The sequence below is a fragment of the Petaurus breviceps genome, unplaced genomic scaffold (genome assembly GCF_028583685.1).
Source record: "Petaurus breviceps papuanus isolate PSGF00001 unplaced genomic scaffold, PetGlider_PUasm1.0 79, whole genome shotgun sequence".
In the NCBI taxonomy this organism is placed as follows: Eukaryota; Metazoa; Chordata; class Mammalia; order Diprotodontia; family Petauridae; genus Petaurus; species Petaurus breviceps.
Window position 1 is genome coordinate 16,589,320 of NW_027186523.1, and position 26,346 is coordinate 16,615,665.

General features: G+C 37.0%; 2 protein-coding genes across 5 annotated transcripts in view; one reads left to right on the forward strand and one right to left on the reverse strand.

Annotated features, from left to right (window-relative positions):
• PRPF18 (pre-mRNA processing factor 18) overlaps nucleotides 1–26,346 on the forward strand; it is a 533,171-nt gene that overhangs the window by 306,199 nt on the left and 200,626 nt on the right. The window lies entirely within an intron of this gene.
• The window catches only part of LOC138175848 (BEN domain-containing protein 7-like), a 136,594-nt gene that overhangs the window by 57,736 nt on the left and 52,512 nt on the right, over nucleotides 1–26,346 (reverse strand). For all 4 annotated transcript variants that reach the window (XM_069106425.1, XM_069106423.1, XM_069106426.1 and 1 more), the window contains one exon: nucleotides 1,169–1,394. In XM_069106425.1, the coding sequence (XP_068962526.1) occupies nucleotides 1,169–1,394 (226 nt within the window). The remainder of the gene's footprint in view (nucleotides 1–1,168; nucleotides 1,395–26,346) is intronic.

Here is a 26,346-nt window from a genome sequence, read left to right on the forward strand (position 1 = left end):
CCACGGACATCTGATTCAGAAGAATAAGGAAATAAATTATTTTTTATCAATTATTTCCTTTTTAATTATTACATTAACCAATATTTCATTTTCATGGATTTTTCTCCTACTTAAGAACTAAATTATGATCTTTGCTTAAATAACACTTAAATATTTAAACCTGGTGCTTGATGACTATCTTCAGCAGATCCTTGCTACTGAGTACTTTTTTTTTTTTTTGCTTTTTGGAGGGGGCAAGGCAGGGCAATTGGGGTTAAGTGACTTGCCCGAAGTCACACGGCTAATAAGTGTTAAGTGTCTGAGGCCCGATTTGAACTCGGGTCCTCCTGACTCCAGGGACGGTGCTCTATTCACTGTGCCACCTAGCAGCTCCTACTGAGTGCATTTCTAAGTCAGGCAATGGACTTGGGCTAAGGAATTGGCTATGGCTGGCTACATGCTTATAAAGCACTTGAATACATTCTATAAATTCATCAGAAGCATGCTTCTCCATAGTTAAAACAATGGATCATAGCCATATGTTCAAGAAATTACTTAAGGCAAAAGGACCCATGTTTTTCTCTGCATGTGCTAGGATACTTGTCATGGACAATGAGGCTTCAATACAAGTCAGAAACAAACAAGAGTACATAACTCTATATCATAGACTAATAACTAGGCTTAAACAGTCCTAAGTAGTTTTAACCCAAGGAAAATAATTTTTGTGCTCTGAATTTATTACATTTAATTTCAACATCTTTATAAGAATAAGTCACAGCTTTAATTCTTAAAACAAAAGATCTATGAAAATAAAGTTTTTTTAATCAAGCTCATAATTAGTAATTATGTGGTCTATTAAATCAATCTTTATAGGAAGTGCTATATTACACTCCCTTCTCCTCCCCCCCCCACACCCCTCTTCCTTTTTGGTGCTGCAGTTGGTCCATTTGACTCTTACCATATATTAACAAATTTACCAGGCAAATAGCCAGCTCTAGTGATAGTGTTTAGAGTAATGAGTGATAATGTTTGTAAGTAAACACCTTGTTGATTAGAGTTTAGCTTTTGGAACTAATTCACTAATATTTCAGTTAATTTATCATGTTTTTTCAAGTTAAATCTTATTGAATAATAAACAAAATTGAACAACTGAACAAAAAACTCATTAAGTGAAATGATGTTGACCAACCTTTTATTGCACCCACAATATTTTGGTCTAATCCTTTCCGGTTGTCATTGAGTCCTCTTTTCCTCTTTCCATTGGGCAAGGAGTTTGCCAAAGTCTTGTCATCAAAAAATGCACATACCAATTTTCTAAAGAGAAGACTTCCTGAGCGAGTGTAGTTTGACAATATAGAGTCCAGCTGAGATTTAGGCATAAATACATCAAAGCCTTCGGCAAGTTGCACTTCTGGCTACCAAAAGAACATAAATATTGTATTAAAAAGTGTATTTATCTTATTGGAATATTCTAGTTGAACATCTGTACATCACAAAATATTGCTATTTATTGAAATGCCCATAAACTATAGATGACTCATCCCAAGATTCTGCAAACAAATATTTCTAGTTTGATTTGCACAACCGTTTATACTCTGTGGCTCTTTAATTTATGTTTCAAAAATTAAAAGAATTTTTAATCATTAGAGCTGTTTAAAAATGGACTACTAAGATTGTTTTTAACATACTAAAAACTGTATATTACAAAAATCTATTATAATTGTTTCAAACTTGAATATGTTGAAATATAACTAGGGTAAGCCTACCATAACTCTAAAAATATAAATCAATTTACAAATGATAAAATCCAAAATCAAAAAGAATAATGCCTCATTTAAACACTCTTCATTAAAGCTTTTACTACAAAAAATTCTGTGCACTTTCAAAACTGAAAATTTCTCCTCTTCCACATTAGATTGCTCCTTGCATTATACTTATTTGTATCTATGTTGGATTACATGGCCTCATTGTTTTTCATCTTTATATCCCCAGAGACCTAAAATAGGTGCTAGGGCTTACAGAGTTGCTTAATGAATTTTCTGAGTTGAGTTGAAGTCAGGTAGTGCTTTAATTGTTCTAAATAGACACATAAAGAGTCAAGGTTACTCTCTGAGTTGTCAGAGGATGTGTGACTGTCAAGGAAAGGAACCTCATAACAGATTTATTCCAGACTCCTGACATCCCTGATTTCTGTTGGAATTTCTAAAATAAAACGTGGGAGTCTTTTTAGACAGAAGATCTATGGTCAGATGTTGCTTCTACTGCCCAAGTTCTCTTGTAAGGTAGGGGAGCATCTACTTTCCATTGTAACTAGAAGAACAAAAAATTATTTTGGAGATGCTGTATTAGATTTAGAATAAATGACTTACCTGATCCCAAAGTGCCTCAAAAAGAGTTCATTAGATATTAGGGTTTCTTCTAAAGGAGTATTACCTGAATGAGCATTATCATCATGTCACAGATTCAGAGTTGGAAGATTATTTCATCTAAATCACATTTAAAAATGAAACTCTACTACAATATTACTAACAAATGGCATGTTAGCTTCTGTTTGAAGATCTCCTGGGAACTGGAACCTACTCCCTCTTAAGCAAACTCATTTCACTTTTGGACAGTTCTAATTACTAGAGTTTTTTCCTCCCTTTATAAAGTTGAGATTTGCCTTTCTGCAACTTCCATTAATTGTTCCTAGTCCTTAGAAGCAGTTAGATAACACAGTGGCTAGTGCTCTGAGCCTGGGGTAAGAAAGATCAAAGTTCAAATCAGGCCTCAGACACATAATAGTTGTGTGACTCTGGTAAGTCACTTACAATCTGTTTGCCTCAGTTTCCTCATCTGTAAAATGGGAATAATAACACTTACCTCCCAAGAGTGTTGTAAGGATCAAATGAGATAACACTTATAAAACACTTAGCACAATGCCTAGCACATAGTATATGTTATATAAATGTTAGTTATTGTCATTATTCTTAAAATTTTTATTATTTTTATTGCAGAATTGTAGATCAATAAAACCCTCCTCCAAAACTCCTTCAAATAAATTAAGGTGGCTACCAAGTTCCTACTAAGGATTTTTTTGCCAAGTTAAACATCCCTCATTCCTTTGGATGAAGTTTATAATGCCATGTTCTCCACCTGGTTCACATTCTAGTCTGACTCCAATTTATTAAAGTTCTGCCTAAAATGTAGCAGCCATAACTGAACACAAGAATAAAGATGTAGTCAGACCAGCACATACTACAACCTGAAAAAGAGAAGACTTGGACAGAGGATGGTTAGAAATGGGAGGAGACTCCACCCCCTCCAATTCATGTAAAAGGTGACTCTGAACAAACTTTGAAGCTACAGAACCCACAAAAGGACACAGAGAAGCTAACCTCTCACCAAGGACAGCCTGGCAGGCCAGCAGGAATCGGGCAGCACAGCGCTCTGGGAGCCAACCCCACAGCCAGAGGTTTTAGCCCAAGGGAGGCCTGACCAGCCGCTGGCTGGAAGGACTTCAGATCACCAGCAGCTGTGGCAGTTTCCAGAATTATCAACACATACATGCTAAGGACAAAGTGAGAGGTCAGTGCAGTGTGGACTTTAGGATCCAATAGTTGGGGGTGCGGTCGGCCTTTGCCACCGGGGCGAGAAGCCACCGAGGCACCTTGGCCACTGCCATGTGGGAGCTTCAGCACCTGGCCTGCAGAGTGTAGGAGGACCAAGCATTCCAGTCTGAGGGGTAATCACTCTTGCTTTAGCCTGCTTGGATTTGGATTGTGGTCTAGAGTGGAGGTCCTGGGGTGTGTGACCAGCCTGTCAGAGCATGTGGAAGCTTCAGAAAGGGCACCCAACTAATATCTTCAGCAGCTGAGAAAACCCCAGCACTTGAGACAAAGCTCCCCTGTCTGGTAGCAGAGCCCTACTGTGACAAAAAGCCCAAAAGTCAAGTAATTGAGTGGCAACATGAGCAGGCAAAGGAAGCAAACCAAGCAGAGCAATCCCAACTTTACACTCCAATTTTAGGGGAGAAAAAGGAAAAAAGCTTGAAACAGGAGGAAGACAGTGAAGTAAGAACTCCTGCACCAAAAGCTTCCAAGAAAAATATGAGCTGGTTACAGGCCACAGAGGATCTTAAGAAGGATTTTGAAAACCAAGTAAGACAAGTGGAAGAAAAATTGGGAAGAGAAATGAGAATGATGCAAGAAAATTATGAAATGAGAGTCAACAATCTGACTGAAGAAAATAACACCTTAAAAAACAGACTAACTCAAATGGCAAAAGAGGCTCAAAAAGGCAATGAGGAGAATGCCTTAAAAAGCAGAATTTTCCAGATGGAAAAAAAAGCTCAAAAGCTCAATGAGGAGAATCATTCCCTCAGATTTAGAATGTAGCAAAGGGAAGCCAGTGACTTCATGAGAAATCAAGATACTATTAAGCAGATCCAAACAAATGAAAAAATAGAAGGCAATGTGAAATATCTCATTGGGAAAACCAATGACCTGGAAAATAGATCCAGGAGAGATAATTTAAAAATTATTGGACTACCTGAAAATCATGATCAAAAAAAGAACCTAGAAATCATCCTCCAAGAAATTTTCAAGGAAAATTGCCCTGATGTTTTCAAACCAGAGGGCAAAATAGAGGTTGAAAGAATCTACCTATCACCTCCTGAAAAAGATTCCCAAAAGAAAACTCCTAGGAATATTATAGCCAGGTTCTAGAATTCCCAGTTCAAGGAAAAAATATTACAAGCAGCCAGAAGAAACAATTTGAATATTGTGGAAACACAATCAGGATAACTCAGGACCTGGCAGCTTCTACATTGAGGGATGGAGTAGCTTGGAATACGATATTCCAGAGGGCAAAAGAGCTGGGATTAAAACCAAGAATCACTTACCCAGCAAAACTGAGTATCATGTTTCAGAGGAAAATATGGTCATTGAGTGGAATAGAAGACTTTCAAGCATTCTTTTTTTTTTTTTTTTTGCCTTTTGGAGGGCAATTAGGGGGTTAAGTAACTTGCCCAAGGTTACACGGCTAGTTTTTTTGCGTGGGTGTTAAGTGTCTGAGGCTGGAACTGAACTCAGGACCTCCTGACTTCGGAGCTCTACTCACTGTGCCACACTTTCAAGCATTCTTGATGAAAAAATCAGAATTGAATAGAAAATTTGACATTCAGATACTTCAAGAAGCAAGAGAAGCAAGAGAAGGTAAACAGGGAAAAGAAATCATAAGGAACTTATCAAAGTTGAACTACTCATATTCCTACATGGAAAAATAATAATTGTAACTTATGAAACTTTTCTCAGTATGAGAATAATTGAAGGGAATAGAAATGTATATATATATATACATATAAATATACCATACATACATATATAAGTCTATATAGGAGAGTATATGGCATATGAATACATATGTGAATGTATATATATATATGTGTGTGTGTATAGGTATACATAGATAGAGGGCACAGGAGCAATTTAATAGGAAGGGATGATACTAAAAGGTGATATTAAGAGGTGAGAGAGGAATATAATGAGAGGAGATGGGGACAGATGAATGGGATAAACTATCTCAAATAGAAGGGGTAAGGGAAAATGGTTACAATGGAGGAAAAGAACAGGAAGGCAAAAGGGAATGGGTCAACCTTATTCCCATTGAATTTGGCTTAGAGAGGGAATGATATACACACTAAATAGGGTATCTCACCCTACAGGAGATCAGGGGGCAAGGGGATGAGAGGGGGGATGATGGAAGGGAAGGCAGGTTGGGGGTGGGGAGTTGGAAGCACCCACTTTTGAAAAGGGAGAGGATCAAAGTAGAGAATAGAACAAGTGGGAGGTGGGATAGGAGGGAGGGAAATATAGTCAGTCTTTTACAATATATCCACAGAAAAGTTTTGCATTAGCTATACATGTACAACCTATATTGAATTGCTTATCTTCCCAGTAAGGGTGGGTGACAAGGGAGGAAGGAATGAATCTGGAATTCAAAGTTTTAAAATCAAATGTTTAATATATATGCATATACTATTATTAATATTATTTACATATAAGTGGGAAATAAGATATACAGGCACTGGGGCATATTATTTTACATATAAGTGGGAAATAAGATATACAGGCACAGAGGGGGTATGGGAGAAGATATGGGAGAGAGCAGATTGGAGGAGGGGATATCCAGTGGGATTGCTATTTTGAGGTGGTGGGTAGGGGAAAAAGGGGGAGAAAATTTGTACCTCAAAATCTTACGGAAATGAATGATGTAAACTAGAAGTTAATAAAGCATTTGATTTTTAAAAATAAATAAATTATTTATCAGTCAAGGGCAAAAAGAAACATCACAAGTTATTTGATATTCATGATGAGCATTAGCTTATATGCTGTTAAAAAGATAAGGAAATAATAAAATTCTATGAAGAAGTGAATAGGACCCTATAATTAAATATATATTTTTAAAAAAAATTTGGGGGGGGGGGCAGGGCAATTGGGGTTAAGTGACTTGCCCAAGGTCACATGGCTAATAAGTGTTCAGTGTCTGGGGTCAGATTTGAATTCAAATTCCCACACTGGCCATGTCCAATAATCTACATTTAATTCTACACCTTTTGTCCACCACCTCTTTATCAGATATTGAGTATGAATCATTATTTGCCCTCTGAAATCATACTGCATAAACCAGTTTGTAAGTCTTTCAAAGTTGTCTTTATAACACTGTTGTTCTGTGTAAACTGTTCTCCTGGTTCTGCTCACTTCATACTGAATCAGTTCATACAAATTTTTAGAGATCAAGAATTATAAGGAAACTATTTTCTTTTACTATCAATTTTCATAGACTTTACTATATTGTTTATGTTTATGAACTGAATGTGTAACTGAATTTTATATTCAGTTTGATATTTATGCTAGCTTCCACTAAAATCCTACTTTAATTCTTAATCACTAGAGATATGAAGAGAAAAGTAGAACAGTTTTTGTCCCCAAGAAGCTTATACTCTAACAGGGGAGACAAAATGTATATTCAGAATATATACAAACTGAATGAAAGTTAGCTTTGGGGAAGGTATTAGCAACTAGTGGCATTAGTAGGAAAAGCTTTGTATAGAAGATAGTGCTTGATTTGATATATGAAGAAAATCAGAGATTCCAACAGATAGAGAGGGATATTAGGAATGGGGGGATAGCAAAGGCAAAGGTATGGGGAGGGGAGATAGAGTGTCCTATGAAGAAGAACAAGGAGGACAGTATTGTTGGACTATAGGGTATATGAAGGAGAAGTAACATAAAAAAAGAATGGAAATGTAAGGAAAAGGCATATTGTGAAGAGCTTTAAATGTCAGACAGAGGAATTTATATGTAATCACCGATATAACAGGGAACCACTGGAGTTGAATGAATATGTCTGTGATATGATGAAATGTACACTTTAAGAAAATTACTTTGGTGGTTACATGGAGTATAGATTGGAATGGGGAAACCAAAAACCAAAATGAGAGACTAAACAGGGGGCTTTTACAATAATGCAGGTGAGAGATGATAGGGGCTTGAATTAGACAGATGGCTGTGAGTGGAGAGAAAAGAACATATGTAAGAGATGCAGTAGAGACCAAAAAGAGATTTGGCAATGATTGGATATTGAGTTGAGTAAGAGAGAAATAAGGATCACATTAAAACTGTAAACTTGGATGAAAAGAAGGATGGTTGTGTCCTCAACAGTAATAGAAAAGTCTGGGAAGTGGGATGGGTTTGGGGGAAAGAAGAGTTCCAGTTCATATAAGTCTTCCAAGTCTCCTTTTCACAAGTTCTTATGGCATAACACTATTCCACTAAATTCATATGCTGTAATTTAAGTGATTCTTCAAATGATGAGCATCCACTTAGTTTCTAGTTCTTTGCCACCAAAAAGAGGGATATCATAAATAGTTTTGTACATTTAGGTCCTTTCCCTCTTTCTTTGATCCCTTTAGGGTATGAACCTAGTAGTTAATATTGCTAGATCAAAGGGTATTATGTACAGTTTAGTAATATTCAGGTATAGGTCTAAACTGCTTTCTGAATGGCTGGTTCAGTTTACGGTACCTGTTTGCCTAAAGTCTCTCCAGCCTTTCCCATATTCTCTTTTTGTCAACTTTCTCAATTTGATGGGTATGAGATGGAACCACAGAGTTGCTTTAATTTGCATTTTTCTAATTAGTAGGGATTTGTAGCATTTTTCCTATGACTAGTATAGCTTATATTTCTTCTGAAAACTTCATATCCTTTGACCATTTTTTAATTGAAAAGTGTCCTTATTTTTATAAGTTTGAATTCTTTCCATAGATGGTTTAGAAATAAGGCCTTTATGTGAAGAAATTGCTGCAAAGAATTTTCCCCAGTTACATGCCTTCTCATAGTTTTCAACATATTTTTCACTTAACTTCACCTATTTTCATCTTTACACAAAAGTACATGCACTTGGATAGGTCTTACCAAGTTCTCATAATTTGTCTGCTTTGCTATCTTTTGCAAAAGAAGTTGATAAGCTGCTATTATTTTCACAGGACTCTTACTGCAAATGTTAATCATGAGCATTTCAATCAGAGTTAACTCTACCATGAAAAAGATGGGTCTCTTTGCCTTTGGATGTATAATAACACCATCTCCACCAATTTCTTTAATTGTCTCTCCAAGGAGAAACGGCATGCCATCCTTCTGCGTAGATACAATTTCTTTTTGTCTTCTGGATTCATTTAGAAAAAAATGATAAGATTGATATGATTCAGTTTTTCCTGTAAGGCATCTACTATCTAGTCACCAGACAAAACTTTCACATTTAGAATGATGATAAAGTTAGTATTTGTAAATGAAAAACTGTGATTATTAGCACCCACTGTCTCCTTTTCCTTTGCTCTATTAGTCAGCCAGCAAGTATTTATTAAGCAATTGTGTGCCAGGTATGGTGCAAATTGCTAGGAATACAAAGAAACGCAAAAGCAGTCCCTGCCCTGAAGAAATTCCCATTCTAAAGACAGAGACAAAGATGAAAATAACTAGATATACAAGAGTTTATACTCAATAGAGTGAAGGTAATCTCAGAGGCAAAATTATTGGCACTGGCAGCTGGGTGGAGGAACAGAAGACCCTTAAAGAAGCTAGGATTTGGGCGGGGTCAAGATGGCAGAGTAGAAACAGGAACTTCACACAGGTCCACCACCTCCAATTCATGTAAAAGGGGACTCTAAACAAACTTTGGAACTACGGAACCCACAAAATGACACAGAGAAGCTAACCTCCTGCTGAGGACAGTCTAGTAGGCAAGCAGGAATGGGCCAGCCCAGTGCTCTGGGAGTGGAGCCCAGCCCCATGCTGAGGTTTCAACCCCAGGGCTGACCTGACCAAGCTACGGCTGGAGGGACTCCAGATCACCAGCAGCTGTGGCAGTTTCCAGAATTATCAACACATAGATGCTAAGGACACAGTGAGAGGTCAGTGCAGTGTGGACTTTGGGAACCAGTAGCTGGGAGTGCGTCAGCCTTTATCCCATGGAGGGAGAAGCCACCATGTGGGAGCTTCAGCTCCTGGCCTGCAGAGTGTAGGGGGACCAAGCAACCAGTCTGAGGGGTAATCGCTCTTGCTTTAACCTGCTTGGATCTGGATTGCAGTCTAGGGTGGAGATCCTGGGGTGTGTGACCAGCTTGCCAGAGGGTGTGGAGGCTTCAGAAAGGGCACCCAACTAATACCTCAGGCAGCTGAGAAAACCCCAGCATTTGGTATGAAGCTCCCCTGTCTGGTGGCAGAGTCCTACTGTGGCAAAAAGCCCAAAAGTCAAGTAATTGAGTGGCAAAATGAGCAGGCAAAAGAAGCAAAACAAGCAAAGCAATCCAACATTAGAATCACTCCTATTTTGGGGACAAAAAGGATCAAAGCATGGAACAGGAGGAAGACAGTGAAGTCAGAAATCCTGCACCAAAAGCTTCCAAGAAAAATATGAGCTGGTTACATGCCATAGAGGACCTTAAGAAGCAGATAAGAGAAGTGGAGGAAAAATTGGGAAAAGAAATGAGAATGATGCAAGAAAATTATGAAATAAGAGTCAGCAGACTGACTGAGAAAAATAACACTTTAAAAAATAGACTAACTCAAATGGCAAAAGAGGCTCAAAAAGGCAATGAGGAGAAGAATGCCTTAAAAAGCCAAATTTGCCAGATGGAAAAAGAATTTCAAAAGCTCACTGAGGAGAATCATTCCTTCAGAATTAGATTGGAGCAAATGAAAGCTAATGACTTGATGAGAAATCAAGATGATGTTAAACAGATCCAAACAAATGAAAAAATAGAAGGCAATGTGAAATATCTCATGGGAAAAACCACAGACCTGGAAAATAGATCCAGGAGAGATAATTTAAAAAATTATTGAACTACCTGAAAGCCATGATCAAAGAAAGAACCTAGAAATCATCCTCCAAGAAATTTTTTTTTTTTTGCTTTTTGGAGGGCAATTGGGGCTAAGCGACCTGGGCAAGGTCACACAGCTAATTCCTGTGTTAAGTGTCTAAGGCCGGATTTGAACTCAGGTCCTCCTGACTCCAGGGCCAGTGCTCTATTCACTGTGCCACTTAGCCACCCCCCTTTTTTTCTTTTTTTTTTCCTCCAAGAAATTCTCAAGGAAAGGTTTTAGAACCAGAGGGCAAAATAGAGGTTGAAAGAATCCACCGATCACCTCCTGAAAAAGATTCCCAAAATAAAACTCCTAGGAATATTATAGCCAGGTTCTGAAATTCCCAGATCAAGGAGAGAATATTACAAGCAGCCAGGAAGAAACAATTTGAATATTGTGGAAACACAATCAGGATAACTCAGGATCTGGCAGCTTCTACACTGAGGGATCAAAGGGCTTGGAATATGATATTCTGGAGGTCAAAGGACCTGGGATTAAAACCAAGAATCACCTACCCAGCAAAATTGAGTATCATGTTTCAGAGGAAAATATAGTAATTCAGTGGAATAGACAACTTTCAAGCATTCTTGATGAAAAAACCAGAGTTGAATAGAAAATTTGACATTCAGATACAAGAAGCAAGAGAAGCATGAGAAGCTAAACAGAAAAGAAATCATAAGGAACTTATCAAAGTTGAACTATTAACATTCCTACATGGAAAAACAATAATTGTAACTGATGAAACTTTTCTCAGTATGATAATAGTTGAAGGGAATATAAATATGTATATATGTCTATATTGGAGGGTATACAGGAGCATGAATACATATGTGAATGTGTGTTTATATGTTTACAGGTATACATAGATAGAGGGCAAGTAAATGGGAAGGGATGATACTTAAAAGGTGAAATTAAGAGGCAAGAGAGGAAAATAATGAGACGAGATGAAGAGAGAATGGGGTAAACTATCTCATATAGAAGGGGCAAGGGAAAATGGTTACAATGGAGGGGAAGAACAGGAAGGCAAAAGGGAATGGGTCAACCTTATTCTCATTGAATTTGACTTAGGGAGGGAATGACATACACACTAAATAGGGTATCTCACCTTACAGGAGATTAGGGGGCAAGGGGATGAAAGGGGGATGATGGAAGGGAGGGCAGGCTGGGGGGGAGGGAAGTTGGAAGTACTCACTTTTGAAAAGGGACAGGATCAAAGTAGAGAATAGAACAAGTGGGAGGTGGGATAGGAGGGAGGGAAATATAGTCAGTCTTTTACAATATATCTACTAAGGTAATATTTTGCATTAGCTATACATGTACAACCTATAATGAATTGCTTATCTTCCCAGTAAGGGTGGGTGACAAGGGAGGAAGGGAATGAATCTGGAATTTAAAGTTTTAAAAATTAAATGTTTAAAATATATATGTATATATATGTACTATTATTAATACTATTTTACATGTAATTGGGAAATAAGATATACAGGTACTGGGGCATAGAGATCCACTGTGCCCCACTGGAAAAGTCGAAGGGGGTATGGGAAAAGATATGGGAGAGAGCAGATTGGAGGAGGGGATATCCTATGGGACTGCTATTTTGGGGTGGTGGGTAGGGGGAAAATGGGGAGAAAATTTGTAACTCAAAATCTGGTGAAAATGAATAATGTAAGTCAGAAGTTAATAAAGCATTTGAAAAATGAAAAATATAAAAGAAGTTGGGATTTGAGGTGAGTCTTGAAGTCAAGAAAACACCAAAGAGGCAGAGGTGAAAAAGAAGAACATTCCACTGTCATAATAGAAGGGGAAGAAAAACACACAAAACTGAAGGCTACTTTTTCCTTTTCTTTGTTTTATGGGTCTCTATAGCCAAGGGATTCATCAACCAATGGCCTGCCTACTGGTAATGAACCTCTCCAGACTTAGTTATAGCCTGTTTCATGTGAAGCAGACACAATTTTCTATTAGGATTGTGCTCAGAAACTGTCCAAGATGGTAAACTCTACCACAGTTTCTAAGAACCCATATTCCCTAATACACCAAGATAAACCTAGGGTCATCTTCATGTGGTCATGAGTAGTAGACACAGAGGCAATACTTTGATAAAGAACTTAAAAGCTACTTTAATTCTATTGAGCATCCTAGAGTACAGAATGACTTCTTTTTTACTTTATTGAAAATTACTGGGGTGGCTAGGTGGCACAGTGAATAGAGCACCAGCCCTGGAATCAGGAGTACCTGAGTTCAAATCCAGCCTCAGACACAACACAAAAACTAGCCGTGTGACCTTGGGCAAGTCACTTAACCCTAATTGCCTTCAAAAAAGCAAAAAAAAAAAAAGAAAAAATTACTTCAGGAATTAGAATTTTAGTACATTTACAATAAAGCAAGATAACCATTTTCTATTTCTTTCCAGACTTTCACATATGCCATTCCTTGTGTCTGAAATGTTCTCACTTCATTTCCATTAAATCTATCCTTCCCCTTCAAAATTCTGCCTAAATTCATTTGTATGGAGCCTTACTTAATTTCATCCAGTTCTGGTTTAAATAAATAAATGAAGGAATGAATCAATGGATTAATTAATAAGTAAATAAATAAATAAGCAAATAAATCAATAAATCAATAAACCCATTTATTCTACACATCTCTACAGCTGTAATGAGGATTAACCTCATCTCTGCAGAATGATTTTTTAATGTTTTTCAAGTGTGTGTATGATTATACAGAGTATATACAATGTATGTGTATACAGAGATACACATAAATGCAACGTAGATACATATACACATGTGTGTACATGTATATACACATTTCTACATGTGTACATATAATTATGTATGTGTACATATATGTTCGTTTATGTATATTTGTACAAAAGCAACATTATAATAAACAGCATGTTACCAAATGAGAAAATAGTACTATGAGTTTCTTAAGAAGTTGACCTCATCATGGGTTTCAATTGTCAGAGAATTTTACATAGTAAGTAAGAATTAAGTTAGAACTTCACGAACAGGAAAACATGGAGATGTTGGGTAGAGCAAACAATAAGATCAAAGGTACAGAAGAGGGAATGAGTGTAATGATGGGAGAATGAGCATATCAATCTGGCTAGCACACTTTAGGGCAGAAGTAGAAAAGATAGTTAAAACTAAGTAGTGTATTGCTTTGAATTCCAGGACTATGGAGGTTATTATGTAATTGCAATAATACAATGTTATACTTTTATAGCACCTTAGTTTTCAAAGCATTTTCACAGGCTTTGATTCTCACAATTGTGGGAGATAAGTAGGTCATTTTTATCTAAGTAAAACAAAAGTCTCAGAGAAGTTAAGAAAACTGACTTGGACAAAAACTCTGGTCTTTTGACTCAGTTCAGTGTTCTTTCTATTATACTACAATGCTTCTAGATAATGAGAAGCCACTGAATATTTTTCAGCAGCACAAATAAGATAACTGAAAACAGTGTTTTAATAAGATTAATAAAGCAACTGTGACATATTACAGTGAGAAGAGACTAGATGAAGGGAGACAAATTAACAGATTATAACAACTGTACTGGTAGAAAGTAATGAGATCCTATAATTTACGAAACAAAAAACTGAAAAAAGAGAATCGTTATGAGAAAGATTTTGAGAAGGTACACATAGCAAAATTTGATGACTGAAAGGAAATAATGGACAAGACAGGAAAGAATCAAAGTTGATGCCAAAGTTCTAAGCCTAAGAAACTAGGAAAAGTATCTGGAGTCAGAAAATGGAGAAGATGATGATACCAGTAACAAACATGGAAATCAGGAGGAGAATCTAGCTTTGGGGGATAGGGATGGAGAACTATTTAGACAAGCTGAATTAGAGGAGATGGTAGGACAACAACAAACAGTTACTGATAAGTTGTGCAATGTTTTATAGATGTACTCTCAAAACCAAAATTTTCCCCCAAAACTTCTAGGATCCTTCTATACTGAAATAGACTTTTACTCCTTTGATGCCCTCTTCCATAGGGTGTTTTTGGAAGCCCAGTTTCTCAAATAACCAATCCTACATACCTTCCCCACTTGCCCCCTCAGAACACTCTCTGAAAACTTGTCTTCAATATATTTTTTTTTCCTGCTCTGAAGATCCTCTTCATTTGAGAAGGCTTATAGCTAGAGGATAATAAACTAAGAAAACATTGTATCTATATACCTGGGTTTTAATGTGCATGTGTTTCCAACTAAGGGATTTCATTTCCTATTCCTGCTTAAAGAACAAAACAAGAAATTCCTATTAATGCTAATAAGAGCTACAGACAGAATTCTCCATTGCAATTACAGAACCAACTATCTAATTATTATTATTTTTAAAATATATTTTTTATGTGTGTAGTCATCAATCTGGCAAGCAATCCCTGAGTCAATATAACTGCTTCCGCAAGTGCTACAGCCACACCTACTGAAGACCCAAAAAGAAAATTCTTTCCACCAAGGTCCTTAGGATTGTCAAATAGTTCATCATCAAAAACAGATATAATTTTTTTATCAGTAAAAAATAACATTCAACAAGCATTGCCATCTCCTTAAAGCACCTTAAGGACCACAGCATCTTTCCATGGCCTTTTATAGCTAAAACCTTCCATAAGAGTTGTCTCTCCCATTAGAATCTATATGAGATCCTTGAAAGCAGGTTCTGTCTAAATTTTCTATTTGTATCCCCAGTGCTTAGCATAGAGCTTTGTACATAGTGAGCATATATTAAATGCTTTTATTCATTTATTTTAGATACTTTTTCTGTTGAAAACAAGAATCAATCTGTATATTAAATACATAATTTGGAGATAAAATGCTGATTTATTTCTGCTTTTCTTTAGGAGCAAGGGATTTTCCAATCAAAGATAATCAGTGCCTAATTGAGCTTTCACAGATAATGTTCAAAGTACTCTACCAAATGTATTAGCTTGTTAGTAAATAATAATCAGGAAGCAAAGAAGTAATAGGCAAATTCTTCATGTATTGTACATAAATAAAATCTGAATGCTAAAACTTTTATGTGGTAAATATAATAGTCAGTGAATTCTATTTTACTCAAAATATTTCATGAATATCTAAAAGACTTTTTCCATATGTTTCTTAATAAGAGAGGATACTGGTAAATCAAATAGTAAATAATAATGAATAATAACAATTCATTTTAATATTATAAAAGCCACATAGGTTCACCCTCAACTATAGGTAATTTTAGATTCAGAGCTGAAAAGAAACTTGGAGACCATCTTTTCTATTCAAACTTATTTTACAGATGAAAAAACTAAGGACCAGAAAGGTTAAACAAGTTGCTCAATATCACAAAGGTAGGGGAAATTCAGGTAAATTTTTCATCTGTTTGGATCATAAGTAGGACATTTTATCTCCCTGCTCAACAATGCACTTGAATTCAGCTTTACTAGTCTTCTAGTACCCCAGGCAGTATGCCTCCCCTAACCTCACATACACCATCAGTTGCCAACTTCTCTTACATCTGACCACTTCTCTGTACTCACACAGGTACCCTTTTAGTTCAGGTCTCTATCACCATTCACCTAGATTATTTCAATGGCTTCCTAATTGGTGTCCTGACTCAAGTTTGTCACCACTCTAATCCATTCTAAATGCTGCTGCCCAGAGATTTCCTTAAGAGCATAGCTAACTATGTTACTCCCCTAACTCAATCAATTCCAATTCTCTGGTTGTTTTTTTTTTTTCTAGGATAAAATATAAGCTCCCCTGTTTAGCTTTTAAAGATCTTTGCAAGCTGGGCCTATTCTCTCTTGCTGGCTTAATTGGACATCACTCCCTGTCTCACACTCTGCAATCAAGCTAAACTAGTCTCTTCTTTGCTTCTCACATAAAGCATGACATCTCCTACCCCCGTGCCTTTGCACTGGCTGTCTCCCATCTCTGGAATTCACTCCCTTTCCTCACTTCTGTCTTGAAGAATCACTCTCTTCCTTCAAAATACAACTCAAGCACCATGTTCTACATGAAGCTTTCAGATCCTCCAACTGCTAATGCCTTTCTTCCCAAACTTCCTTTATTTGATGACTGTGCATTTGTTTGTATTTATTCTTTTTATATTTATTCTGTACATAATTATATATGGACTTGTAAGCTCTTTGGGAGGAAGAATTTTTTAACTCTATCCTTTGTATCCCAGGAGGCCCTGGGATAGCGTACAGAACATAGTAGGGACTTAATGTTTGTTGGTTAATTCAGTACTCAGCAGATTAATGTAAAAGGCATCTTTTTTATTCACATCTATCAGTTTGACTCAGTAATTATCCAATGAACACTTCTTATATCCAGAAAGAAGACATCCACAACTATTAACACTTGCCTGTTTTCCCATTTTTAGAAAGAATGACAATGTCAATGAATGCAATGAGAGCATTCTTGGTGAAAATAAGATGAAGCAGTATGTGGGCATTTCTGGTGATTTTTAAAATATAACTACTCCTTTACCATCACACAAATTATTTACAGGTATATAAAATTCTCTGTACATTCTACTTGGTGCTGAGAGAGATAAAGTAACTAGGTTTGTGATATTATTGATATATAGAACTTCATAATTAGTAAACTACCAATACATATGAGAATTTTCTCTGCAACACACAGTCTTAGAGAGCTGCCTATATTATTGAGTTTCAAGAGACTTGCCCAGGGTAACAAAGAATACCCCAGATCTTTCTGGTTCCAAGGCTGGCTCTCTATCTGCTTTGCCATAGATACATAGTTTAAACAAGGTCTAGTCTCTGCCCTCTCACAGAGTTTATGTAGTCTTATAGGTAGATATGGCACCTAAACAAATAACTACAATACAAAATAATACCTAAGTGTATTGGTGAGGCCCTCACATGACTGAGAAAGAAATCTAAACTTTACCTGGTAGGCACTACAGTGCCATTTTTTGAGCTGAAAAGTGTTATGACAAGATCACATACTACAATGCCAAGTACACAAGGGGTATAAAGGATGAATTAAATGGCATAGTGAAAAAAAGAGTTAGAAAGACTAGGAGGCTACTGAAACGCTCTAGGTGTGTAGTACTAGAGTAAGACCTGTAGGAAGACAGAGAAAAAAATGGTCAGAAGATACATAGAGGTAGATTCAACAGCATTTTACAACAGATTGAATACTTAAGGAATAAGAAAGGAAAAAACCCCAAAGATAACATCAAGGCTCCAACTATGGGAAAATGAATGAATGGTAGGGCCATTTGAAAGAAAAAATAATATATTAAGTGTTATGGAATCATAAAAAATTTTGATGAAAAACAATGACAGAGGATTTCTAGCAAGTATGAAGAGGAGAAATTTTGCAATGACCTGCATAGAGTGCACAATTATCTTTCTGAAATAGTCATGTAACTACTATCTGTCCCCAAAGTGCAGGGTAATCTTCCTTAAAAAAAAAAGTAAAGAAATTTTTTAATTGTCTCTCTACTTTCCAGGTTAACAGGTAGAATGGAATATTCCTTTTAAAAATAGCAAAGGTCTTCAGGATAAAAACAAATAAGATAAAGAATCTGAAGAGACAGAAAAGGAATATTGATAAGGGTTCAAAGGCTGGAGGGTATAAGATCATGACAGAGAAGGGAAAAGCAAGAAGGGCCACAAAACATTTAAAACAAGTTAATAGCTATAAGGCTGTTAAGGATGGAGTTGGACACCTTAAAAAAGTAGCAGCTACTTGTATCCAAAGGAATAATGGTATGGATCCACATGGATATGAAGGCATCAGATTAGGATTCATCCAGTAAAAGTCAAAAAAGAAGACACAAATAATAGTGGTTGATCACTCCCTACCAGGGAGACCTGATACAACTATGTGTTGACAGTAGAGAGGTCTGCTGTCTAACAAGGGCATATATCTAGGGCATAACTAAAAAATTCCTAAGACTTATCACACCTTCTGACTATTTCCCATTTCTGGAGATTCACATGGATACAAATAATACTGCCAGGAATAACTTTAAAGTCATCTGTGAGAATTATGATGTATTAGTGAAGAAATGAAAACCTTGGGGGCACAGGTGGTGCTTTTCTCACTAGTATCAATTGAAAGCAAGAGTTTAAGAAGAAAAAAAAGATTTAAGAAGTAAATAACTAGTTAAGAAGATGGAATCTGCGAACAGGATTTGGATTTCTGGACCATAGGAATGAGGGACTCTTGGCTCAAATGAAATGTACTGAACAAGGGCTGGTAAAATTTATTTTCCTGGATTCTTGTAAATCTAATGAATAGGACTTTAAACAGGCTTGTCTTTTTTTTTTCTTCTCTTTTTCAAGCATCCTACCAATTTTTGTTGCTGAGGTGGTGACAGTGGCCATGCTGGTGCTGAATAGATGACAATGCCATCCTTGTTCCTGAGCACAGTGATCATACCTGTGGTAATTGCAGCCCCGCAGAAGGCTCTGGAGAACTCAGAATAGCCCAACTGCCACCTCTCTCCCAATAAGTATATGATCTGCTTATGGTGCCAGTCCCAATGAGACACGTTTACTACTTTCATGACTCACAGCCTCTCCTTCTTCTAATTTTTCCAGTTCCTATACCCTACCCTCAGGATGTAAATTCATTTCAACATGTATTAAGCTTTTAATATGTGCTAGGTACAGAGCCAGGCCACTAGCTAAAACCTAGCCCTCAATGAATTTGCTTCTGGAGTACAGAGATGTGAAGATAAGTGAATTCAAAGTAGGAGTGATATAGACAGTGCTCTAAAGAAGTCTGAGCAGGGAAAGGGCATTTTCAATTAGAGGCAATCAAGGAAGATGACAGAGAGGAACTTTGAAAGGCGAGGGAGATTATGAAAAGCAAAATCTACCAACCTACGCCACTGCACATATCAGGATGACGCACTGAGCCTGGGGAGGGCTACTAGTCTCGGTTGCTGATTTTAGATTTTAAATATTGTAGAGAAGATTATTGAACTGCTCCAGATTGCACTATCTAGCCTCAGAAGTCCCTCTCAATTCTTTTTTTTTTGCTTTTTTTTGGAGGGCAATTGGGGTTAAGTGACTTGTTCGAAGTCACACGGATTTGAACTCAGGTCCTCCTGACTCCAGGGCCGGTGTTCTATTCACTGCACCACCTAGCTGCCCCATCCCTCTCAATTCTAATGTTGTATGTAAAAGCCTCTTTAAAAGTCTTCTATTTAAGTTCTACAAGCTAGCCTTTATATTCCTGCCATAATTACTTTTCTGAAGCATAGATCTGGTCATCAAATCCAACAAATATTTATAAAGTACCTACTAAACACAGGACACTATACGAGGAAAAAATAAAGTCTCTGGATCAGGTTAAATTCCATTGAGGGAATGTATACACAAAAAATGTTTTAAAAAGTAATAAAAGGTAATTTGAAGAGGGAAAGACCACTAGAAACTGAGCAGCCCAGGGAAGTCTTCAAGAAGCTGATGGGAACTGAACATTATAGGACAATAAAGGATTCTGAAGTGGAAATGCAGAGGAATGGGGAGAAATGGCAAGTTCAATTTGACTGAAACAAGTGAGTGATGGAAAATAATGTGAGATAAAGTTGTTAAAGTAGACTAGGGCCAGATTGTGAAGATGGCCTTTATATTCTTTTTTTTTCTTTTTGAAGGGGGGAAGGCAGGGCAATTAAGGTTAACTGACTTGCCCAAGGACACCCACTAGTAAATGTTAAGAGTCCTAGGCCAGATTTGAACTCAGGTCCTCCTGACTCCAGGGCCGGTGCTCTATTCACTGTGCCACCTAGCTGCCCCTGGCCTTTATATTCTTCACTGAGGAATTTGTGTTTTATGCTAGAATCTGCTAAAGATTAACAATGAAGTGTAATGATGAGACCTATGGTTTAGAAGCTTATCTTAAGCAGTTTTGTGGAGGATAGATTCGTGCTAGAGGAAGAAACTGGAAAGGTTGAAAAGTAATTAAGAGCCTGTTACCTTAGTTTAGGTGATAGATGTTGAGGACCTGAACTGGTCTGCTTGAGTAGGGGCTGAAAAGAAATCAAAATGGTATTTGTAGTATGTGTGTAATTCAATGGCTATCCAGTAGTATCCTTCTCTTCTCATCCCTCTTTTATTTTAACCTTTGTTGATAGCCTCAGAAGGACCAATGACTTCATAGCACTACAATGTTTCCTGAGTTCAAATCTGGCCTCATACACTTACTACCTGTGTGTTCCTGCACAAGTCACTTAACCTTGTTTGCCTCAGTTCTTCATCTGTAAAATGAGCTGGAGAAGGAAATGGCAAACTCCAGTATCTTTTCCAAGAAAACCCCAAATGGAGTCATGAAGAATCTGACTCAACTGGATAACAATGATCCTCCACAGCATGGGAGTAGACAGAGCACCATAGTTTGGGGTGGCATGGTTCTGAGAGAAGTGACTATTTTTCTTTATATTAATAACCAATTGTTCAATTTGGATTAAGGTTTTTCCTTTCTATTTCCTCATTCTGGGACCAGCCCCTGTAGGTCATTCAGCCAGTCTTTAAAGGGAGGCTGACAGATGAGATTGGCCTAATCCTTCCTCATGCTCCAAGATCTTGGGAGGGACCCCACCCAACTAGGAGACCTTACTTCTATTTAGAGTGTAAACAGAATCTAATCTAGGTGAATGCCATCCTTAGAGTATTGTCTATGCCCTCAAAGTCCCTTCCTACCACTGGAGTTTAGGGTAACCCTACTCATGAAGGAAAAAACCAGATTCCTTTGCCCAGGTAGCTGAATCTCATAATCAGGACCTATTATCAGCAGGAGGAACTGAAGGCTTTCAGCACACAATCTCATTTGAAAGTCTATCCCCTCAAAAACCCTGATTAGGGTTGATTTTCACCTGCCAAAAGGTACCCCGTTTTCTAAAAGTGTTTAAGCATTCAGTGATCTCTTGTGGTTTTGTCTTTGGTTACTAAAAACACTGACCACCAATTTATTATCAGCTAACCTAATTAATAAATTGATTATTAATTACTCTTGGCCGTTCCATTCATCTCATCTCTAAGTTTTTAGGGAAGCTAGGTGGCTCAGTCGATAGAGTACCAGTCCAGAGTTGGGAAGATCTGAGTTCAAATCTAGCTGTAGACACTTGCTAGCTGTGTGACCTGGGACAAGTCAAAAAACCACTATTTGTTTCAGTCCCTAATGTGTGAAATGGGAATACACTGGGGAAGAAAATGACCAACGATTCCAGTATTTTTGCCAAGAAAACCACACAGAAAAGTCCACGGAGTTACAAAAAGTCAGACATGATTCAACAACAACAAACCTATCACATATCTCAAAGTGGGTGCTGAGACTTACAAGCTTTTATGCTGAAGATTCTGCAAGTTAAGCTTCAGCAATATGTGAACTGAGAGTTACCAGAAGAGCAGGCTGATTTTCAAAAAGGCAGAAAAACTAGAGACCAAATGGCCAATATTCAATGGATTAAGGAGAAAGCAAGGGAGTTCCAGAATAATATCTACTTCTTCTTCATTGACTACAGTAAAGCCTTTGGCTATGTGGATCACAACCAAATGTGCCAAGTCCTCAAAGAGATGGGAGTACCAGATCATCCTATTTGTCTCCTGAGGAACCTGTAGGCAGACCAAGAAGCAACAGTTAGAATCAAACATGAAACAACTGATTGGTTCAAGACTGGAAAAGGAGTATAAGAAGGCTGTGTATTATTGCCTTATCTATTTAACTTATATGCAAAGTACATCATGCAAAATGCTAGGTTGGATGAATCAAGAGCTGGAATTTAAGTTGCCAGGAAAATTTCAGATATGCTTACAATTTCACTCTGATAGGAGAAAATGAAGAAGAATTTAAAAGCCTCTTGATAAGGGTAAAAGAGTATAAAATCTGGTTGAAGCTTAACGTAAAACAAACAAACAAACAAAACCCCCCAAAGATCTTGGCAACTGATTCCATCATTTCCTGGCAAAAAAGGGAGAAGAAATGGAAACTGTCAGATTTTATATTCTTGAGCTCAATGATCACTGCAGACTGTGCCTGAAGCCATGAAATTAAAAGATACTTTCTCCTTGGAAGGAAAGCTACGGTAAATTTGGACAATATACTAAAAAGCAGAGACATCACCTTGCCAATAATGGTTCATATAGTTAAAGCCATGGTTTTCTCCAATAGCAATGTATGATTGTGAGATTTGGACTGTAAGTAAGCTAAGCAGCATAGAATCAACACTTCCAAATTGTGGTGCCAGAGAAGACTTTTGAGAGTTCCTTGGGCAGCAAGATCAAATCCGTCAACACTTTTTAATTCACTCTATTCATTGGAAGGTCAAATATTGAAGCTGAACCTTAAATATTAGCTACATAATGAGAAGATGAAACTCACTGGAAGATACCCTGATGTTGGAAAAGATTGAAGGAAAAAGGGATGTCAGAGGATGAGATGGATAGATAATTATCATGGAAACATCCTTGCATAGACTTTGAGAGATAGTGGAGGACAGAAGGGCCTGGTGAGTTATGGTCCATGGGGTCACAAAGAGTTGGACATGACTGAAAGACTGAAGAACAACTATAATGCTATTATTCTCTCCAATTCTCTCATCTCAAGAATCCACTGTGTAAATCAGAAGGCAGAGGAGTTTGAGATCTTCACTCCTTTCAATAGTGGTGGTGTGCCATTCCTGTTCTTTCCCTTTGGGGAAATTTTAAACCCAAATTTCTTCTAGAGTTGAAGAATGCCATAGGAAATTGACAGTTAATACTGAGCTTTCACAAAGAACGGCTTCCATTATTTTGGGTCCCCAAACTGTAAAGCAGTTTGTGAGCTATTACGCATCATTTACCAAGTAGCCTGTATCAGTATTATCATTAGCCTAATGGGTAGTAGCAAAAATGTTATGTAGGGGTATCTTTTTATAATGTTTTTAAAAATTTTACTATGAACTGGACAAATATGAACATTTCCAAATAAAAAAGAACATAAAAATTCCTGTATGTGATACTATGAATAAAAAAATAAAAATAAACTACAAAGAGTAAAGGGGAAAACTGTTTACATATATTTATGTAATTATATACTACAACACCCAGAAATAACTGGCCGTGTAACCTTGAGCAAGTTACTTAACACCTGTTGCTTAAAAAAAAAAGACATTATATACTACAGAGAGAGAATATATAAGATTAGAAAAATAATAGTGAAGTCCATAAATTCGAAGGAGATAAAAATCCAAGAAAGAAGCCCAAAATAAAATCTATTGTTAAAAATATCTATATGCAAATGCAAAAAATATAGGTAACAATCAAAGTAAACCAGAGTTCTTAATGCCATGAGAAAAATTAGGCTTCACAAATATCACTGAAACTTAAGAGGGATGAAACTCATCAAAGGACTAAGGTTTTGGATTATGCCTTAAAAAACAGTAACAATAAAACCAGGATAGGTAAATGGGGGCAGGAGGGTGGTGGTTTTAAGAATAGCATATTAATTTTTTTCATGCTACCCATCTTCACGTAGAGCTCTAATGGGTTTGGATTACAGAATAAAGCATATTTTCTTCTATTTGTTTTTCTTTTTCTTGTTTTTTTTTGGGGGGGGGAGGGGTGACACATGATTAATGCAGAAATTTGTTTTGCATGACTATAAATATTTGTAATGGCTTCTACTTTTCTTTACTTCTCAGTGGTTAAGGGAAGGGAAAAGGAGAGGATTTGGAATTGAAAATTTCTTTTTAAATTGAATTTTAAAAAGTAATAGTATATTTATATTACGAAGATGCACTCACCTAGCTGCTAGAGGCAGCCAGATGGCCTACTGATTTGAGTACTGAGCCTGGAGTCAGGAAGACCTGAGTTAAAATGCAGCCTCAGATACTTACACTATGTGACCCTGGGCAAGTCATTTAATCTGTTTGTCTCAGTTTCCTCAACTGTAAAATGAAGATGATAATAATAACCCCTATATCACATGGTTATTGTGAGGATCAAATGATATAATATTTGTAAAGTGCTTAGTGCATTTCCTGGCACATAGTAGGTGCAAGATAAATGCTTATTCCCTTCCCTTGACATGACTTAGTCCAAAGAACCAGAGTAGAGAAAACATGATGGAAATTATTTGGGTGAAGATTAATAGAAATAGGAGTGTATGGTATTGGCAAATACTAATATCAAGACCAACTGGACAGAAAGAGAAAATAGATAAAGAATTCAATAAACAGAATGTAAGTCTGGCATAAAGGCAAAATATAGTAGTGTTGAGGAACTTCAATTATCTAGACATCTTCTGGAGTGTTCTCTTTCAAAAGCAGAGCAGCTAATAATTTATTGGCTTGACAGTGACAATTTAAGTCTTCAAAAGGAGAATAATGTAGTAAGGGTAACTGCTATCCTGGACCTAATCTAACCAGGAAGAAAGAACTACTTGCTGGAGTAGAAATGATGGGAACCTTAGGGGGAAGTAACCACTAGTGTCATTTTAGTTTCTATAACAAAGGAGAGTAAAGTCAGATGTACTCAACATGCACTCGAGATTTTTGGAAAGCAGATTTTAAAAGATTCAAGGAAAGGGTAGGTAAACTCATATGGCCTATAACACTACAGACGAAGACATCTGTGAGAAATTTTCAAGAATAAAATTTCTTAAGAGATATAAATCTAATGAATAGGAAAAGAAGGAATATGGCTGGACAGGGCACTTAGATGCAAAACTTACTTAGATTAAAAAGGCAAATATATCATCAGATGGAAGCTAGGTGAGATAAACAAAAATTCAATTCAAGAGGAATTTGGCATAAGCCAGAAAACTTGAGACAACCAGGTTATGAAGGATTTTAAAAGCCAAGTAGAAAATTATATATTTGATCCTGAAAGATCCTGAAGTTTAATGAATGGAAGTGAGCAGAATGGTGATGGGGAGATTTGACCTTTAGGAAGATCAATTAGTCAGCTGAGTGCAGGCCAGACTAAAGCAGGGAGAGACTTAAGATAGGGACATCAACCTGAAGGTTATGTTAATAGTCTAGGTGTGAGGTGATGTGGGCCTATACCAGGGTATTAGTAGTATCAGAGGAAAGAAGGGTGCATTTATAAAAGATATTATGAAAGTGAAATCAACAGGACTCGGCAACAGATTGTATATGGGGCATGAAAGAGAGGAAGGAATCAAGAAATACACCTGCTTTGTAAGAAAGTCTGGGAAGACAGTGGTTCCTTCAACAGTAACAGAGAAGGTAGGAAGACAGAAAAATTGGGTGGGAGGAAAGATAATGCATTAACTTTTTGACATGCTAAGTTTAAGATGTCTATGGGACATCCAGCTTAAGATTTCCAAAAAGCAACTGGAAATGAACTATTGGTTTAGGAAAGAGGTGTGGGCTCTTTGAGTAGATAATAGATTCATTAGAACAGAGACAATAACTCAATCAATGGGAAATGATGAAATCACTAAGACATAGTGTAGAGAGAAAGGGGTCCAAGTCAGAGCCCTGGAGAGCGTTCATTGTTACTGGCCATGACCTAAACAAAGCAAAGAAGAGTATGAAGAAGTGATGAGAACCAGGATAGAGTATAATTGGTCCTTTTCAATATTCCTTAGTGCAAAATCGTCTATCTCCCATCATCTAAGTATGAGAATTATTCCCCAATACTCTTCCTTCTTTTCTCTTCCCTGATGACTTCAATAGTTTCCAAAGGTTCAACTATTATCTCTGTACTGTTGACTTCTAACTCTTTTCATTCAGCTCAAATCTCTTTTCTAAACTCTACTCCTGGATCATCAGTTATATGCTGGACACCACCTGGAAATCCCATCACCATGTCAAATTCTACATAATCAAAAAGGAACCGATTATCTTTGCCCTTAAATTCACCCATCCTCATAAATCTCCTATTTATTTTGTGTACACCATCATCCTCTCAGTCATCCAAGACATAAAATCAGAGTTCTTAATTATCCCCTCTATCTCACTGCCAAATCCAATGTTCCCCAATCCTAGGGGTT